This window comes from Oryctolagus cuniculus, chromosome 11, assembly GCF_051225735.1.
Source record: "Oryctolagus cuniculus isolate XC-2025 breed Fujian yellow rabbit chromosome 11, ASM5122573v1, whole genome shotgun sequence".
Lineage (NCBI taxonomy): Eukaryota > Metazoa > Chordata > Mammalia > Lagomorpha > Leporidae > Oryctolagus > Oryctolagus cuniculus.
In genome coordinates this window covers 101497970-101517379 of record NC_142877.1, presented here as the reverse complement: position 1 = coordinate 101517379, position 19410 = coordinate 101497970, and the positions used below count along the sequence as shown (strand labels likewise).

The following is a 19410-nucleotide window of genomic DNA, read 5'->3' as shown; positions in this document are numbered from 1 at the left end:
TTTGCTTTTTGCAGCAAGCACTGACAACACTACCAACAAAATCCACGAAGTTTAGCTTTCTAATGCCATTTAGCTAACAATGAGATTAAACAGTTTTCCTGGATGTACTGGAATCTCAGTGTCAATTAATCAAAGGCTGAAACACAAGACAGATTAGGTGCTGTCAGGAGATTCCTCACACTTGTACACGGTGATCATAAAACTAAAGATACCTGATTGTGCTCAATTCTTCTTTGCTTGAGCGTTACTGGCGTCTTTGCTCTGCCCTTTAGCGGTTCTCTCTTCTCAAGCTTGAGCTCTATTTTAGAGTCTGGAAATAATATCAGAGAAACCATTACTCTCTGAAACATACACAAAACTGTTATCCTAACAGTACTTTTGTTTTAAGTGCATTAATACAAAAACAGGGGTGTCCATTCATAATACCTTAATACACCAAAATTGTTTAAATGTAACTTGTCTTAAAAAGCACCTTTTACTGTTTTATTCCATTTCTCTCTCTCCCATTCTTTAACCACTACTTCTTCCTATCATTCTCCTCTCCTTTTTGAGACTAATAGTTTTACACAAAGAAAACTCAAGCTGTTCCTATGGAAACTTCTCACTAAAAACAACTTAGGTGTGGGAAAAGGAACATTTAGATGTTACCATGGTTTGGTTCATATACATCACCACCATACAGCACAAATTAGTTTATTACATGAAAATTTGAATTGTAGGGGGAAAAGCTATAGGGAAGTTGAAGAATGAAAACACCTATTATGTTATCAAGTCCCAAATAACAGTAAATCATAACTGCCAAATGATGTAAGCAAATAAGTACAGTACAGAACTCTCTCCTCTTCCTTTTTTCAGGTAGTTATAAAAAACTTGGGCACGGCTGAACTAAGGAGGAATCTTGTTCATAGAAAAGTACAACCAATCAGAAGTCACCTTCCTCCTCTTCCTTGCAATAAAAACAGCATTTCTTTGAAAAGAGGCCAGTATATCTATATTACTTGGCTTATCACCATGATGGTCATTAAACAAGCAACTCAAAGATAATGTAATTTTTATAGGTTTCAACAGTCCATTCTCCTAGTCTTGATTTCTATCACCATTTAAAGATCTAAATTTTGGGGGCTTGCACTGTGGCGCAGCAAGTGAACCCACCACTTGCAACACTGGTATCCCATATCAGAGTGCCGGTTTGAGTCCCAGCTGTTCTGCTGTCCATCCAGCTCCCTGCTAATACTCCTGGGGAGGCAGTGCAAAGTGGTCCAAGTACTTGGCCTCTACCACCCACATGAGACCCAAATGAAGCTCCTAGCTCATGGCTTGCGCCTGGACCAGCCCCAGCTGTTGTAGTCATTTCCGGGGTGAATCAGCAGATTGAAGGTATCTATTTCCCTCTCTCCCTCTGTGATGCTGCCCATCAAATAAATAAATAAATCTTGACTGACAAAAACGCTAAGTTTCCCATTTTTGTGGCCATTTATCATAATATAGAAAAACTTCCACTACCAAAAAAAGTTGTTTTACTTTCTTACCAAAGAGAAAATAATGAAGTCAATTCTAAAACAAAGCCTAGTTTTATCTAAATTCAGTGTAGTTGTGCTAAAAAGTGAAGACAGCTATGATATGTGTTTTGCTAACTTTCCAGTCTAATACTAGTTAGTCAAAAACTTCTTCCAAGTGTGCCAAAAAAGAACAGTGATTTTTTCACCAAGTTAGCTCAAACAGTTCAATCTTTATTTAGAACTAAACCATTTACTCCATGTCCCCATCTTCCAAAACTTTTTAATGGATCTATCAATTTAAACATGTATCTATGTCTGGCAGCATTATGAAATTTACTTTTATACTTTGTTAACTCAAAATCTAAGAACTGGAAAGCATAAAGTTAAAAAAGCACAACACTTAGTTGAACAGAAATTAAGATCAATAAGGTATTTGGTTACACATGAACTCTTAGAAATTTAGGTCCCAACAACCACTTAAAACATGTTCCTCAAATAGAAGAAAAACCATACAACAGTATTAGAATATTTTCAACTATACCACTAGCCTGTCAAGTGAGTTTCAAAGATGAAATGGAGAAAGGATGATCATCCACATTAACTCGTTACAACTTCACAAAAAAAACACACATACAACATGTTTCTGGAGACCACACAGAACTGTTCTGATTTAACAACTTTATTGAATTTGCAGAAGCATTCTACAGTAACACATTTTTAAAAAATCACATAGCACTTAGTAAAGTACCTGTATATATATACAGCTCAGAAGACAAATAACAAACAAAATTATTCCCAGAAAGCTTCAAAGATGGACATGTGTAGTCTAAGAATATGATAATCTCTAAAGAGATACCCAAGGGACCATATTTTGATATGCTTAAGACTACTATTTTCCACAATGCCTCTACAATTAGATTGTCTCATCTAACAATAACAGAAATGAAAACAGGGTAAAATATTGCTTTATACAGATGCAGGGCTACAGTATGATTTATTGCTTTAAAAAATCATTTAAATTTGCCTTTTAGAGTCTAGATTGTTAAGCCTAATCATCCATGAAACATAATACCTTAAAAGTACTTTAAAAATTTAAAATAAAACTCCATCTTTTCAGTGTATATAGTTCACCTGAAAAGATAGTGATAGTGAGCATGCACCATCCCAGAATATTTATCATCTACAATAGTGTTTCTCAAATCATTGCCCATGGACTGGGCTATGAACCAAGAATCATTTGTCACCAGTCCATGAAGTAATGAGGCAGAATGTCCAATAGTATATTGGTTTTATATAGATAAAATTTTATGGCAAAAATAAATCCTATCATTTACTTAAAAAAAAAATCCAAATTTAAATTTTGTGCATACTTATCTTTTCTGTGATCAGTAACAATTTACAAACTGGCACTTTTCAGCTGCATTCATCTATAATACTATGAATAATATTGCAGACAGGTAAATAACAAACAAAAAGAAAGAAAAGAGCAAAAATGTGGGGAATCTACAAAGTTTAGAAATACTCAGATGGGCGTATTAAAAATGAGAAAAATCATTGCTTCAAATGTGCAACAAGTGCTTAATTCTATGCTAAGTATAAAGGAAAATGCATATGATACCAGGAAACAGTGAAGACTCTACTTACATTGTAGCTGCTAGAGTCTTCTTAATTTTACAATTGTAAAAGCATAATACAAAAGAGTGAACTATTTTTATGAGACAAATATGTGATCTAGAGAGTTTTAAATAGAATGAGACTTTTTAATCTGTGTAAATCTTAAGGAAAAAAAAGATTTCTATATAATACTTGTATAAAGTAATTTGATGGGTTAAAGCTTAAGATTTTTTTTTTTTTTTTTTTTTTTTTTTTTTTTGACAGGCAGAGTGGACAGTGAGAGAGAGAGAGAGACAGAGAGAAAGGTCTTCCTTTTTGCCGTTGGTTCACCCTCCAATGGCCGCCGCGGCCGGCGCGCTGCGGCCGGCGCACCGCGCTGATCCGATGGCAGGAGCCAGGAGCCAGGTGCTTTTCCTGGTCTCCCATGGGGTGCAGGGCCCAAGCACCTGGGCCATCCTCCACTGCACTCCCTGGCCACAGCAGAGGGCTGGCCTGGAAGAGGGGCAACCGGGACAGAATCCGGCGCCCCGACCGGGACTAGAACCCGGTGTGCCGGCGCCGCTAGGCGGAGGATTAGCCTAGTGAGCCGCGGCGCCGGCTAAAGCTTAAGATTTTGAAATCAGCCCTATTTAGAGACTAAAAAGGCCTTCAAAAGAAAGAAAACCTTGGCATAGAAGTATCTAAAATTCCTAGAAAAGCATCCAAATTCTCCATATCAAAGGTAAGACAGATGTCTTTGTTCTTATCTGTGTTAGTGTTTACTTACACGCTTTTTAATTAGTTTGTGTACTTCTCCTCCAAATAATGTCCCACCTTTAAAGGGAGTAACAGCCAGCTTATTCTTAGAAGCTGGGCTAATTTTGCAATCCTTCAACCAGAGATATCGGCGACCCAGAGTGGAAGATCCCATGGTATGGGCAGCCATCTTCACTTCATCGAATGCAGCCTCACAAATAAATGAGGCTGCATCATATGTTTTGCTCAGAATCCCAAGTGCCTGGTGTGTACAACCAGGATCTGAGCTAAGAATTTGGGCAGCCTGACTAATGTCTGCCTGCATAGCCTTAACTACAAAGGCAGTGTGGGTTGCAATCTGTAACGCAGATGCTGCAGCCTCGTATGCTCTACAGAGCGCCAATTCTAAGTGTTTATCACAAGGTTCAGTGGAGGATGCCTGACTACCTGCCGGTGGAGAGGTTTCAGAAGTAAACCCCAGGATTTCATCATCTACTTTTGGAACTGATAATATACGTGTTGCCTCACTAGAAGAAATCGGATACTTGCGTGCCAATGAAGGCAGCTGCCTGTCAATTTGCTGCCACTCCTCTTCAATTACTTTTAAAATAGATTCATGGAAGGGAAAAGATACTTCTGAGGCATCTATTTTATCATGCTGCAAGTGCTTAGACATTTCCATGCCTAAGGTGGTGAGTGAATGAGAGACAACAGTTTTGGCCAAGGAAGACATCTGCTCAGGTGCAGGAACGTTCTGAAACGCCACAGAGGAACCTGAATCCCGTTTCTCTCCCACCTTCTCACTGAGTCTACGTAATTTTCGTGGAGGAGACAGGGATTCAGTTTCTTGGGAATTGGATCGGTCAATTATCTTCCATATGTTTCCTACATCCAGTGTGGATGTGGAGTTAGAAGTCCCAGGCAAACTTCCTACCCCACCCTGGACCAACAGAGAGTTGACATAATCTTTGATTGCCTGAGCAAGTGATGGAGAAATTACTTGTGATCTCTCAGACTCTTCTAGAACTTCCCTTTCAGTGGAGAGAACAGACTGATCTGAAAAATGGGACCTCTCAGTACACAGCGGTCGAATTCCACTTTTCTCTCCATGGAAAATATTTTCTACTATGTCTTTATAGCAAGTAGTGGTGGTTTCTTAAATCACTGAAGGAGAAGCTGCAGTAGGGACCAACATGGCAGCGAGTTCATGCTGAGAAGATGACGAAGAGCTTTTCTCTAACCTCCTATCACGGCTAGGCCTGGAGGAAGCAAATACACTCTCTCCAGAGGCTAACTGCTGCATCTGTTCCCTGTCAGGCAAGGTTGTGGGAATAAGAGGCTCCCTAGGTGGGTCTCCCTTAGAAGTATGTACTTTCTTAGCTGCCTGTAGTTCAGTCCTGCCCAAAGGAGGACGGGTGGAGATTTCAGGAAAAGAAATACCCTGAAAAAATCCACCAGAGGGAGTAGTTGGAAGTTCAGAGAAAGGAACAAAATCCCTAGTGGACTTCACTTTCTTGTGTTCTTTCTTCTTTCCTGTAGAGGCAAAAGAGGCAGGAAGTTTAAGCATTACTCCAGTTTGAGCTGATTTTATTCTTTGCCTCTTTGCTAAAATAGTGCTGTTGAAAGAAAAAACTACATTTCGTAGTCTGAACAACCAATTTGACATACTGCCCTTGCAGGCAAAGCTTATGAAGGTATATATTACCAATTTGGATCAAATTAAATAATCAAGAAATAAAGTTATGACTTTAAGATTATAAATAGTAAGTCATAATAATTTTTAAAAGGACATTTAATTCACATACTAGTCTCCAAAAATATTTAAATTTTCTTGAATTAGTCTACTAAAAACAGTCAAAATATCTGCTTTAAAGTTGCCCTGAAATCAGATTATTTAACACTGTAAGCAATTTAAATATATATCGAGAGAACAGAGAAAACATGCCATACTCAAATGCTATCATTGAATCTTAATTATGAGAAATATACATAATAAATCAAGATTAGAACTCAAAAATTTGGAATTTAAAAAGATTTAGTGTATCATTTTATAAATTTAAAAGCACAATACATGTATATTTGATGAGTTTGTGAAAATATAAAAAGTTAGATAATAAACATCAAAGTAATATGAATGGTTATTTCTGTGGTGCAGATAATGGGAAAAGGTAAAGAGGAATTTTGTCTTTACTTGTATCATTTTATTATCTTAGAAAAATAAGATCTCAGGCAAAAACAGTTAAATGACAATTTTAGGTGATGGAAAATTAGACATTTGTGTCTTTTTATCTTATAATTCCAAACAAAAAGTATTTAAATTAGTTGGAAGATTAACATTATGAACAAAACTGTATGTATCTTGCCCAGACTGCCTCTTAAATTTTACCTTTATGGTCAATGAATGTTAACTCTGAAAAATTACATGTGTCTGACTGAAATCATTTAAAATTTTACCTTCTTCATTGTCACTGTATCTGTCAGAGTCATTACTTCCATTCTGCCTTGTATTTTCTGCTGAAGAAGAAATTGTTGGTAGAGGAGTAGAAGACCTTGATTCTGTTCCTTGTTCTCTCAGTTTCAATAGCTTTTTCTCATATAGCTTCCTGGTTGTTCCTATGTTAAGATAGAACCTGCATTAATACTTGTAATGTCTTATTGAAAGCTCACCATAAACATTATTCTTAGCAACATTTTAAACTGACTTTCACTCTTTGCTTCTGTAAACTTAAGTGCTTAAAAATGCTGTGCTGTGGACTCTTGTAAAACAGGAGTTTTTCCAGGATTCTAACAGATGATTAGGATAATGTTTTAAAAGCACCTGCTCCTGAACATGTTGCTCTCTCTTGATCAGAGATCTCCCTCTTATGCTCTCCTTCTCTCTCTTTTCCTTCTTTGCCCCTTCTCTCCGGTCTGTTGGGTTTCCCCATCAATAAACCCTTTCTCTTAAAAAAAGAAAGAAAGAAAGAAAGAAAGAAAGAAAGAAAGAAAGAAAGAAAGAAAGAAAGAAAGAAAGAAAGAAAGAAAGAAAGAAAGAAAGAAAGAAAGAAAGAAAGAAAGAAAGAAAGAAAGAAAGAAAGCCAAGAGTTAACAGAAATAGAGGGAGAGAGGGAGAAAGAAAAATCTTCCATCTGCTGGTTCACTCTCCAGATGGCCATGGCAAAGCCAGGAGCTGGTAGCTTCTTCTAGGTCTTCCAGGTGGATGGCAGAGGCCCAAGCACTTGGGCCATCTTCTGCTTTTTCCAGGCCATTAGCAGGGAGCTGGATCAGAAGTAAAACAGCTGGGACTCAAACCGGTGCCCATATGGAATGTTGGCATCACAGGTGTTGGTTTTACCCAATATGCCACAACACCGGCCCCCAACACTTCTTTTAATAACACTGAATATGGAGGTCTTAGACCACCATGTTTCCTGATTTAAAGTCCTTGACTTTGTATATTTTCTCCACACTATATAACAGCACTTAACTAGGTAGAAAATCAGAATAAACAGATTGTAGCCCTCTAAAGAATAGCTATGGGGGCCAGCGCTGTGGCGCAGTAGGTTAATCCTCTGCCTGTGTCGCCAGCATCCCATATGGGCACTGTTCGAGTCCTGGCTGCTCCTCTTCCAATCCAGCTCTCTGCTAATGGCCTGGGGAAGCAGTAGACGATGCCCAAGCCTTTGGACCCCTGCACCTGTGTGTGAGCTTGGAAGAGGCTCCTGACTCTGGATCGGTGCAGCTCCGGCCATTGCGGTGATCTAGGGAGTGAACTAATGGAGGGAAGACCTTTCTCTCTCCCTCTCTCTGTCTGTAACTCTACCTCTCAAATAAATAAAAATAAAAATCTCAGAAAACAAAAAAAAAAGTATGATTATATCCCCACAAGTGTATGATATTCTTATAAATGCCTACTCATTTACAAGGAAAAGAAATGTGCTATAAATCACTTAGAAACAACTACTTTGTAGTTAAAATGATCTTCTATGGAAAACACATATTACAAGTAGAAATTACAAAGTAAACTAATTACAAAGTCTTATCCCACTTCAACATAAATGACAGTTTAAAACCCAAAGTAGGGGCCGGTGCTGTGGTGTAGAGGGTAAAGCCGGTGCCTATAGTGCTGGCATCCCACATGGGCGCCGGTTTAAGTCCTGGCTGCTCCACTTCCGAGCCACTTCTGGCTCTCTGCTATGGCCTAGGAAAACAGTGGAGGATGGCTCAGGTCCTTGGGCCCCTGCACCCACATGGGAGACCCAGAAGAAGATCCTGGCTCCTGGCTTTGGATCGGCACAGCTCCACCTGTTGCGGCCATCTAGGGAGTGAACCAGCGGATGGAAGACCTCTCTCTCTGCCTCTCCTTCTCTGTGTAACTCTTTCAAGTAAATAAATAAATCTTAAAAAAAAAAAAAAATCCAAAAAAGCTTTTGTTTTACACTAACTGTATCTTAATTTCTATAGGATTAGCAAAGTGACAAAGATAGCTTTTAGAAGGATCACAATTTTTTTTAAAGATTTTTATTTATTTATTTGAGAGGTAGAGTTACAAACAGAGAGGAGGACACACAGAGAAAGGTCTTCCATCTGCTGGTTCACTCCCCAAATGGCCACAATAGCTGGAGCTGGCCAATCTGACCAGAAGCTTCTTCCAGGTCTCCCACATGGGTGCAGGGGCCCAAAGACTTGGGCCATCTTCTACTACTTTCCCAGGCCACAGCAGAAAGGTGGATTGGAAGTGGAACAGCTAGGACTTGAAATGACACCCATATGGGATGCCAGTGCTGCAGGTGGAGGCTTAGCCCAAAACACCATAGCGGTCCCCAGAAGTAACACATACTTAAGAATATTATATACTGGCTGGCGCCGCGGCTCACTAGGCTAATCCTCCGCCTAGCGGTGCCGGTACACCGGGTTCTAGTCCCGGTTGCCCCTCTTCCAGGCCAGCCCTCTGCTGTGGCCAGGGAGTGCAGTGGAGGATGGCCCAGGTGCTTGGGCCCTGCACCCCATGGGAGACCAGGAAAAGCACCTGGCTCCTGGCTCCTGCCATCGGATCAGCGCGGTGCGCCGGCCGCGGCGGCCATTGGAGGGTGAACCAACGGCAAAAGGAAGACCTTTCTCTCTGTCTCTCTCTCTCTCACTGTCCACTCTGCCTGTCAAAAAAAAAAAAAAAAAAAAAAAAAAAGAATATTATATACTGTAGTCTTAAAATAAACACCAGGTACATCATTATGTAATTCAGTGTGTGTTGATATGTAACACACATTTTCAGTATCTCCCTTTTGAAATTTTAAATGAAAACATTAAAAAGGGCATCAAATGTGTTGATAATTATATTTATAGGCTTATCTATTTGGAAGTAGTGTATAAACTAAAAATATTCTAAGTCATTGCTCAAAAATGACCAAATTTACAATGTTAAAAATTTTGCAATTTAGTAGATGAAAATGGATTTTTCTCATCTTAGAGATTACTGCTAAGAACTCCAAAATTAAGGCATAACCAACTTTGTAAAATTATCCCTTAAATGTGACCCAGTGATAAAAAACCAGTGTATTTAGTTCTATGTTTTCTTTTTGCAATTTGTCCTTCAAGGTATCATTCTTGAATTCCAACCAGGACCGGACTGTTGACATAACTAAAAAAGGCACTGTGCCAGCAGTTGAGTAATGGTTTATATGAACAAGTCTGTCACCAACTTACTGATTTGGATGAATTAGCTATGTTGTCTAAGATTTCTCTCAATTGTCATGGAAGACCCATACGTCTCACCAGGTGGCGTGAAGTGAGCACCTCATAAAACAAAGACAGGTAATTCTGGAGATCATCTAGTTCAATTCTTTCATTTTATTTCCTTCATTTAGAGTCAAGAAAACTAAGGTTTTGGTCATACAAATGATTAATAAGACTGGCCCTAATATCCCAAACTCTGTTGGGCAAGAAAACAATCTGGGAGGCTTATTGTGCCTGGCAAAGTAGGGGAAGATGGCTCAAGTGCTTGGGCCCCTGGACCCAGGTGGGAGAACTGGAAGAAGTTTCTGGTTCCTGGCTTCAACCTGGCCCAGAATTCACTGTTGTGTCCATTTGGGGAGTGAACCAGCAGATGGAAGCTCTCCCCATCTCTCTGAAACTCTGCCTTTCATATAAATAAATCTTGAAAAAGAAAAAATAAAAAAGAGAGCAATTTGAAAAACTTACTTGACATTTTATCAACTTACCCACAATAGGGCCAGGATTTACTCCATATTTCACAAGCTGCTCGAGAAGATCTTCATTAGTAAGCTCTGTTACATCTAGATCATCTTTATCATCTAGTCTGGGTTTATCAGTTTTCTTTGTAGCTTTCTGGAAACAAAATTCAGTTATTTCCATACAATGAAAAAGTGTCTGTTCATTAGATAAATAGCAATATATACAATAAACATGCAAATTCACTTACAAATTGATTTATAGTTGTGTCAGGCGTTGGCAACTTGACTAAAAGCAATTATTTGGGGACGGCGCTGTGGTGTAGTAGGTAAAGCTGCCACCTACAGTGCTGGCATCCCATATGGGCGCAGGTTTGAGTCCCAGTCCATTTCTGATATAGCTCTCTGCTATGGCCTGGGAAAGCAATAGAAGATGGCCCGAGTCCATGGGCCCCTACACCCGTGTGTGAGACTTGGAAGAGCTCCTGGCTCCTGGCTCTGGATCAGCGCAGCTCTGGCTGCTGCAGCCATTTGGGGAGTGAACCAGCAGATGGAAGACCTCTCTCTCTCTGCCTTTCAAATAAAATATTTTTTAAAGATTTATTTATTTATTTGAAAGTCAGAGTTACACAGAGAAAGGAGAGGCAGAGAGACAGAAAGGTCTTCCATCAGATGGTTTACTCCCCAATTGGCTGCAATGGCCAGGGCTGTGCCAGTCCGAAGCCAGGAGCCAGGAGCCAGGAGCCAGGAGCTTCTTCCAGGTCTCACACACAGGTGCAGGGGCCCAAAGACTTAGGCTATCTTCTACTGCTTTCCCAGGCCATAGCAGAGAGCTGGATCAGAGGTGGAGCAGCCGGGAATCGAATGGGCGCCCATATGGGATGCTGGCGCTTCAGGTCAGGGTGTTAACCTACTGTACCACAGCGCTGGCCCCCAAATAATTAAATCTTTAAAAAAAAAAAAAAAGCAATTATTTGAAGACATTTTCTAAGTTCAATTCTTCTGTTCATAACTAATAATAAAAGCACACAATTCAAATTTTAAAGCTATGACTTTTTTTTTTTTGACAGGCAGAGTGGACAGTGAGAGAGAGAGACAGAGAGAAAGGTCTTCCTTTTGCCGTTGATTCACCCTCCAATGGCCACCGCGGCCAGCGCGCTGCAGCCGGCGCACTGCGCTGATCCGATGGCAGGAGCCAGGTACTTATCCTGGTCTCCCATGGGGTGCAGGGCCCAAGGAGTTGGGCCATCCTCCACTGCACTCCCGGGCCACAGCAGAGAGCTGGCCTGGAAGAGGGGCAACCGGGACAGAATCCGGCGCCCTGACCAGGACTAGAACCCTGTGTGCCAGCACCGCAAGGCGGAGGATTAGCCTAGTGAGCCGCGGCGCTGGCCCAAAGCTATGACTTTTTTGACAGGCAGAGTGGACAGTGAGAGAGACAGAGAAAGGTCTTCCTTTTCTGTTGGTTTACCCCCCAATGGCCACTGCAGCCGGTGCGCTGCGGCCGGCACACTGCACTGATCCGAAGCCAGGAGCCAGGTGCTTCTTCCTGGTCTCCCATGCGGGTGCAGGGCCCAAGGACTTGGGCCATCCTCCACTGCACTCCCGGGCCACAGCAGAGAGCTGGACTGGAAGAGGAGCGACCAGGACAGAATCTGGCGCCCCGACCGGGACTAGAACCTGGGGTGCTGGTGCCGCAGGAGGAGGATTAGCCTATTGAGCCGCGGCGCCGGCCTTAAAGCTATGATTAAAATATGTCCATTCTGGATTACCTATGTAAAGAGGTAATAATGGCATTAGCAATTCAAAAGAGCAGGCCCAACATCGTGGTACAGCAGGTTAAGCTGCCACCTATGACACTGGTGCCCAGGAAAGCAGTGGAAGATGGCCCAATGACTCTAGCTACAACATCTGCTATCTCTGTCTCCCAAGGTGTGCATTATCAGGAAGCTAGAATAGGAAGCAGAGCCAGCAACTCCTATTCAGGCATTCTGATCTGGTGTGCAGTGTCCCAAGTGGCATCTCAACTGCTGCGCCAAACACTGAGCTCCTGGGTACCTTCTAAATATTTCTGTAATCAGAAACCATCAGTGTTCTGAACAAAAAAACAGATGGCCACAAGCATCAAATCAATTTAGGCCCAAATTACTATTTGAGGAATACTGTACCCTAGAAATATTTTATGAAAAATGGCTAAAAGTACAAAGTTGCATGGACAAATTTCTAATTATGTTTGGAGGGGAAAAATATTAAGTATTATTTGGCCATATACTAGAATTTCTGTTTTAACAAATAAAAATTTGATGGGGCCGGTGCTGTGGCGCAGCAGGTTAAAGCCCCGGCCTGAAGTGCCAGCTTCCTATATGGGCGCTGGTTCTAGTCTCTGCTGGTCCTCTTCCAATCCAGCTCTCTACTATGGCCTGGGATAGCAGAAAATGGTCCAAGTCCCTGGGCCCCTGCACCCGCACGGGAAACCCAGAAGAAGCTCCCGGCTCCTGGCTTTGGCTCAGCACAGCTCTGGCTGTTGCGGCCATCTGGGGAGTGAACTAGCGGATGGAAGACCTCTCTCTCTGTCTCGACCTCTCTCTGTCACTCTTTCAAATAAATAAAATAAAATCTTAAAAAAAAAAAAATTGAAATGCCGAATATAAAACAAGGTTGTATGACATTCTATAAGATAGCTGCTAGGGCTGGCGCTGTAGTGTGTGTGACAGGTAAAGCCACCGCTTATAAGTGCTGGCATCTGATATGGGCACTGGTTCAAGAACCAGCCGCTCCACTTCTGATATAGCTCTGCTATGGCCTGGGAAAGCAGTGGAAGGTGGCACATGTGCTTGGGCCCCTGCACCCATGGGAGAGACCTGGAAGAAGCTTCTGGCTTTGGATTGGTCCAGCTTCAGCCATCATGGCCATTTGGGGAGTGAACCAGTAGATGGAAGACCTCTCTCTCTGCCTCTGCCTCTCTGTAAGCCTACCTTTCAAATAAATAAACCTTTTTTTTTTAAAAAAAAATAGCTGCTAATAAGAACAATGATGTCAGTTCAAGAGAAATATTTAAAAGATTTGGACTGGCATTTTGGTTCACTGGTTAGGGCGCTGCTTGGGATGTAGTATCTGGATCTGAGTCCAGGCCCTGCTTCCAATTCCAGCTTCCTTCTAATGTATACCCTGGGTGGCAGCATGTAATGGCTTAAGTAGCTGGACCTCTGCCATCCATGTGAGAGACCTGCACTGAGTTCCTGACTCCAGCTTCAGCTTGGTCCAGACCTGCCTGTTTTGGGTATTTGGGAAATGACACAGTGGTTAGGAGATTTCTCTCTGTTTTATCTGTCTGACTCTCTGTTGTTCACATTTTTTTTTTAATATCTAGGAATTCAAACTTCTTGCAGTAGCCTGCAATTTTCAAGAAATCTTTCTGTGGCACTTACACTATTTCACCGGCTTTTCTTTAGTTGCTGTACATATGTTCTATTACCTTGAAATAGTAAACAATTTGCGCTACAGTCCCTATGTGTAGCTTGTTATCAAAACCTCAGGTCATTTGGAATAGTTAACCCTATTTTAAAATGTCTTATACTACTCTGATTCTTAATCTTGGGCCTGAAAATTTATTTTTTTAATTAATTACCTACTTGAGAGGCAGAGAATAAAACAAAGAAGCTATAGTCAGGAACCAGAGCTGGGAATTGAACCTAGGTACTCTGATGTGCCACATAGGAATCTTAACTGCTAAGCCAAAGGCTCACTCTGAGAATCTGTATTTTTAATGTATAGCTTAGATAATACGGAGGCAACATTTCAGGGGGCAGCAGAAGGCAGGAACACTACCAAAGGTCATATTTTGTTTAGCCTAGCCTTTGCGTTACTAGTAATGGCTTAGGTAAGTGGGTTCCTGCCACCCATGTGGGAGACCTACACTGAGCAGATTCTCAGATCCTACAGCTGCAGACATTTGGGGTATGAAGTAGCGGATTGGAGCTCCCTCTGTACCCAACTGCCTCTCAAAAATTTTCTTTTCTCAGTTGTGTCCTAACTACTTAATTTGTCTTAACTTAGAGAACCCTAAAACTCCTCTAAGAAAATGTTAAACATCCCATTAGACAATTGAGGAAACTGAGGTCCAAGTCTTCAGAGCTAACTCAGGAACTCAGCAGTTATACAGTAACATTGGAATTTGTATCTATTATGTATCACTTTCACATACTTTCCTCACAAGTTTCTGAGAACTACACTAGAATGACTTTGCATTGTACTGCCTACCATCTTCTCCTCCCACCCGTAGCATTAAACGAAGAAAAAAAACCCACAGAAATCTTATGCTGTAATAAATATCAATTATCGAGCACTAGACACTATACATATGTGATCCCATGTACTCAAACCTCTATCTAAGTAGTCACAAGAATATTCTCACATTCCAGCTGAAAACACAGAATCTGATAATGATTTACTGTTCAAGGTCATCTAGACCTGGAATTTTAATCTATAGCTGACTCAGAAGTCTTTACACCTAACACCTTACTACAGAGTTTGGTGGTCAATTTATGACTTAATTAACATCTGCTGTCTCTGGTGTATTTTTCACAGTTCTTTTACAAGTTTTTAAAAAATTTCCTATTGGCCGGCGCCGCGGCTCAACAGGCTAATCCCCCACCTAGCGGCGCCAGCACACGGGGTTCTAGTCCTGGTTGGGGCGCCAGATTCTGTCCCGGTTGGCTCTCTTCCAGGCCAGCTCTCTGCTGTGGCCCAGGAAGGCAGTGGAGGATGGCCCAAATGCTTGGGCCCTGCACCCCATGGGAGACCAGGAGAAGTACCTGGCTCCTGCCTTCGGATCAGTGTGGTGCGCCGGCCACAGCGCGCCAGCTGTGGTGGCCATTGGAGGGTGAACCAACGGCAAAAGGAAGACCTTTCTTTCTGTCTCTCTTTCTCTCACTATCCACTCTGCCTGCCCCCCCCCCCAATTCCTATTAAGAATTCATAATCTACCAGATCAGACCAGGAGGCTACATTCCAGTAGATCCCATCTTCATGCTTTGCACCTTGGAACAAAAAGGCAGATTGCCAGTTCTGTATGTTTATTTTGTCCATAGTATAATTAATTTTAACATCATAAATATTAGCGTCTTGCTAACGCATACCTAGAGTGGCAGCAGGTAATGGCTCAAGTATTTGGGTCTTGGACATTCATGTGGGAGATCTGGCCTGAGTTCCAGATTCCTGGCTCCAGCCCACCACCCTCTGCACTGCATACATGGGGGGAAGTGAACCAAAGGATGGGAGCTCTCTCTTGCCTATCTCTTCTTTCTGCCTCTCAAGTAAATAAATAAGAATTTCAAATTTTTCATAAACCCGTAATTAAACAGAAAGAGGGGGTGGGGTTGTGGTACGTAGGATTAAGCTGCCACTTGGGAGTTGACATGCCACACTAGGGTGCCAGCTTGCATTCCAGCTACCCCGCTTCCAATCCACCTGCTAATTCATCCCAAAGGCAGCAGATGATGGCTTTCGTGCTTAGGTCCCTGAGTCTACCCAACATCTCCAGGCTCTTGGCTTATGCTGGGCCCAGCCAGCACTTGAGGGAGTCAATCAGTGGATGGAAGGTATCTCTCTGTTCCTCTGCCTTTCAAATGAATAAACAAACGTTAGGGAAAAAAAATAATAAAAAGGTAGAGGCGGGTGTTGTGGCACAGGTTCTAGCTCTCTGCTAACATGCCTGGGAAAGCAGTGGAGAATGGCCCAAATACTTGGGCTCCTGCAACTACGTGGGAGATCCAGATGAAGCCTGGCTCCTAGCTGTGGCCTGGCCCAGGCCTGGCTGTTGTGGTCATTTGGGGAGTGAATCAGCAGATGGAAGATCTCTGTCTCTACTCCTTTCTTTGTCACTCTGCATTTCAAATAAGTAAATAAGTTTTAAAAAGCAGGTGTATGCTACAAAAATATTTAATCTTAGCCAAATCCAAATTGTTTAAAAACGTTCCACAATTTAAAAGTCTGCCTAGGGGCTGGCATTGTGGAACAGTGTTTTAAGTCACTTCATGCAGCACTAGCATTCCATTATCCAGTGGAGTGGCAGTTCCAGTCCCAGCTGTTCTGCTTTCAATCCAGCTGTTTGCTAATGTGTCCCAGAAGGATGCAGAAGATGGTCCAAATACTTAGGCCCCTGCAAACCATGAGGGGAGACCAAGATGGAGTTCTTGGTTTCTAGCTTCAGCCTGCTCAGACTTGGCTGTTGTGGTCATCTAAGGAGTGCATCAGCTGATGGAAGATCTATCTGTCACCCTGCCTCTCAAATAAACAAATCTTAAAAAAAAACAAAAACAAAAAACAAAAAAAACCTGCCTTATTTAAAACTCATCATAATTTAGCTTTCTCCTATATTAAGAAACATAACCCTATATTTTATATTATATGGGACTAAAAATAACTAAAACATAAAACAGAAAAAACACATATATGATTATGAAATAATTCTCTATATAAGCATTAAATGATATATAAAAGGCCATAGGTACTCTTAAAAAACATTAACTTCTTTTACCCAGAACTTATTTGCATGGTGCTGACCAACTAGAAAAACATGGGAAATTAGCTCAGATAAGTAACATACACAATTTTTAAAATTCAATGAATTATGATGGTGAACAAGGTCTGCAGAAATTGCCCTTAATGTAATTAAGAGAACATGTTAGGAACTAAAAAATGTTGGATAACTGAATCAAATTTAAAAATTTTACCTATAACATAAAACACGATTTAATACACTTGCACAGCAGACTGATCTAGGACCTAATGCATAACTTTTGTTTAAGTTTGTTAACTTAAATGGGAAATATTTCATTTCAACCAAATCTTAACTGAAATAGTTTAAATACTGCCTTTTCCAGAGTGGATGAGAAATGGATAAGGGATAGGTATGCTTTACTTTAAAAGTAAATTTTTGTTTACTATGGAATACAGTGGCTTTCTTCAAACCCATAAAAACAGTAAGGTGTGGCTGGTCTTCTACTTAATGAACAAATATTACCAGGCACTACTTCATGCCAGACCCTGACTTAAGACATCTGTTAAGATTTTCAATTTCTTTAATGCGCAGTTTAAGATTTTGAGTTAAACTGAAATGTCTTCCCTACATTTCAAGGGAAACACGTTAAATAAATAATACTTAAAGATTAAACAACACAGTGTTGTAAACTTCCAAAGAAAAATGACTTTGACCTATACTGGTCATCAGTAGCAACAATCACCAGTAACTAGTTTTAACTACATCCTACTCGGATTTGAAGTCTGGTAACTAGGTAGTTGCATAGCAACAAAGTAGCATAGAAGAACCCACAGAACAAAAGGAAAACTACTCTCGAAATAAGCATTTGATAGAGCCAGTCTGAGATTTAACGGGGAGCAGACATTCAAAACCACAACCCTGACGGACCAGAAGGTCATGAAGCTTCTGCCCGATTCCAACCTCTCCTCAATGAATTAACACACACACACACACACACCCCACAATCCAAACTCTTAGCTGCCTATTTTCCCAATGTCTTTGGTAACAGCTTCAAAATGTATTTTAAAATGTTCAATTTAATTTACAGCAAAGCCGTCCCGCCAAAAGATGACTGGTCGGTGGGAAAAAAAAAAGTAAGACAACAAGACGTAAACGGTTCAAAAAACCCTCCATATGCAAAAATTTTAAAAAAGGCGGGAATTTCTTTTTCAAATGTTGCCTAGAAATTAGTATTCACAAACTGCCCTCCAGGGAGCGCTCTGGGACTCGGCTGCGAGTCATTTCGGTTACTAAAGCGGGAAAACGCTCGAACTCAACCTAGACTTCTCCCAGGGCTGACCCTCGCGGAGCTCCCGTCGGGGCGCCCAGGTCCCGGCCGGCGAGAGTGACCGAGCCGCCCGCAAGTCGGCGCGCAAACCACCTCGGCGAACACAACTCCGCACCGTCCGGCGGACCCTGCTCCGCGGCGCTCTCCCCTCCCCGGGAACCCAACCCCGCGGCGGGGGAGCTTTGCGGCCCGGCCCGGCCCGGCCCGGGAGGGAGGGAGGGAGGGGCCGCGGCGCGGGGCAGGCGGGCGAGCGGGCGAGGGAGCGCGCGCGGCAACCGCCAAACGCCCGCCTTTGTGGCCCCGACCGGGCGTCCTTACCCTGCCGACGGAGGCACGGCTCCGGCCCGCGGCGGCGGCGGCGGCCACGGAGCCGAGGACCGGGGTGGGCTCGCGCTCCTCGTCGCTGGAGAAGTCCGGGGGCCCCTTGCTGTTGGAGCCGGCGGCGAGCGGCGGCCGGTTGCGCGCCGTGAGGTGCTGTAGGTAGAGCTGCACGTAGACGTCCTTGCGCTGCTCTCCGGCCGGGAGCGTCACATTGTTGGCGACCAACTCACTCTTCAACTTGTCTTTCGTGAGGACCGAGGGGTCTTCTAGGAACTCCGGCATCTCGGGATCTTGCGAATCGCCTTCCCCCGCAGCCTTCCCAGGCGCCGCTCCCGCCGGCGCGCTCGCTCTTGGCTGGGGGCCGCGCCGCCGCCTCCGAGCCTCACGGCTCCCGCCCTCGAGGAACCCCGCGGGGCAGAGCGCAAACTCGCACGCACAAAGCCACGTCAGGCCCGGGCACAAAAGACCCCCAACTACGGACCAAGTGCGGCCACCCCGAAGCCCGCACCAACCCCAGCCCACTCACTAGAGCCAAGAGGGAGAGCTGCCTGCTTCGCCCACGCCCCAAGAACGCGCGCCGTCATTGGCGGGCGGCGGGAGGAAGCGCGGCGGCGATTGGCGGCGCGGCTCGCGCGGGTTCCATTAGCCGCGGCGTCGAGAGCGAGGTTGTGGAAACGCAGTTTAAAAGCCGCTCGGGCGGGAGCCAGGCGCTCTGGCTGATTTTGTTTTCCTTCTCCCCACCCTTCCCTTCGAGACGCAGATAAGGAACAGGTCGTTCGGTTTTTGTGCGCCGTTTCCTTTCCCCTCTCCCTAGCCGGGCAGAGGCCGCCCTCTGGGGTCGCTGGGCCACGAAGGGGCCGAATCCCACGCCAGCGGGGAGGACCCCTGGCCGGGCCTTGCTGCCTGCGGGGACACTGATCCAGCGGAGAATGGCCGTAGCCTGCCTTCCCCCTGAAGGGCGAGGGACGAAGCGGGCGCTCTTGGGCCTTCATTTGATTTTCTTCAGGGGTGGGATGGGGGAAGCACAGGGAGTCAAGTCCCCCTTCCTCTGCTGGGGAACCCTTCTTTGTTCCAGGAGTCCAGGAAAAGCCAGATCCCCACCCCTGGGCACTTGAGAATGTCGTTGAATTTGTGATAGCATTGCACTGGTTAAATATTCCATCTCCTTACGGTAAAGGTTGAGGTGTTGCTAAATGATTTCATCTGAACAGTTAGTTGGTGCTCAAGACAAATCCGTGCTTGCAT

At 43.3% G+C, this 19410-nt stretch overlaps 1 protein-coding gene across 8 annotated transcripts in view; it reads right to left on the bottom strand.

The window, feature by feature from the left end:
* The window catches only part of TMPO (thymopoietin), a 31733-nt gene extending 13044 nt beyond the window's left edge, over nucleotides 1-18689 (bottom strand). For 4 of the 8 annotated variants that reach the window (XM_070052737.2, XM_070052738.2, XM_070052739.2 and 1 more), the window contains exons 1-5: nucleotides 18163-18689; nucleotides 10046-10172; nucleotides 6303-6461; nucleotides 5289-5381; nucleotides 213-310 (exon numbers count right to left, since the gene is read on the bottom strand). In XM_070052737.2, the coding sequence (XP_069908838.1) occupies nucleotides 213-310; nucleotides 5289-5381; nucleotides 6303-6461; nucleotides 10046-10172; nucleotides 18163-18447 (762 nt within the window). In that variant the 5' untranslated portion in view covers nucleotides 18448-18689. The remainder of the gene's footprint in view (nucleotides 1-212; nucleotides 311-5288; nucleotides 5382-6302; nucleotides 6462-10045; nucleotides 10173-18162) is intronic. The other 4 variants (XM_008256931.5, XM_017342037.4, XM_008256932.5 and 1 more) reach the window with 1 other exon arrangement.
* Nucleotides 18690-19410: the final 721 nt, after the last annotated feature.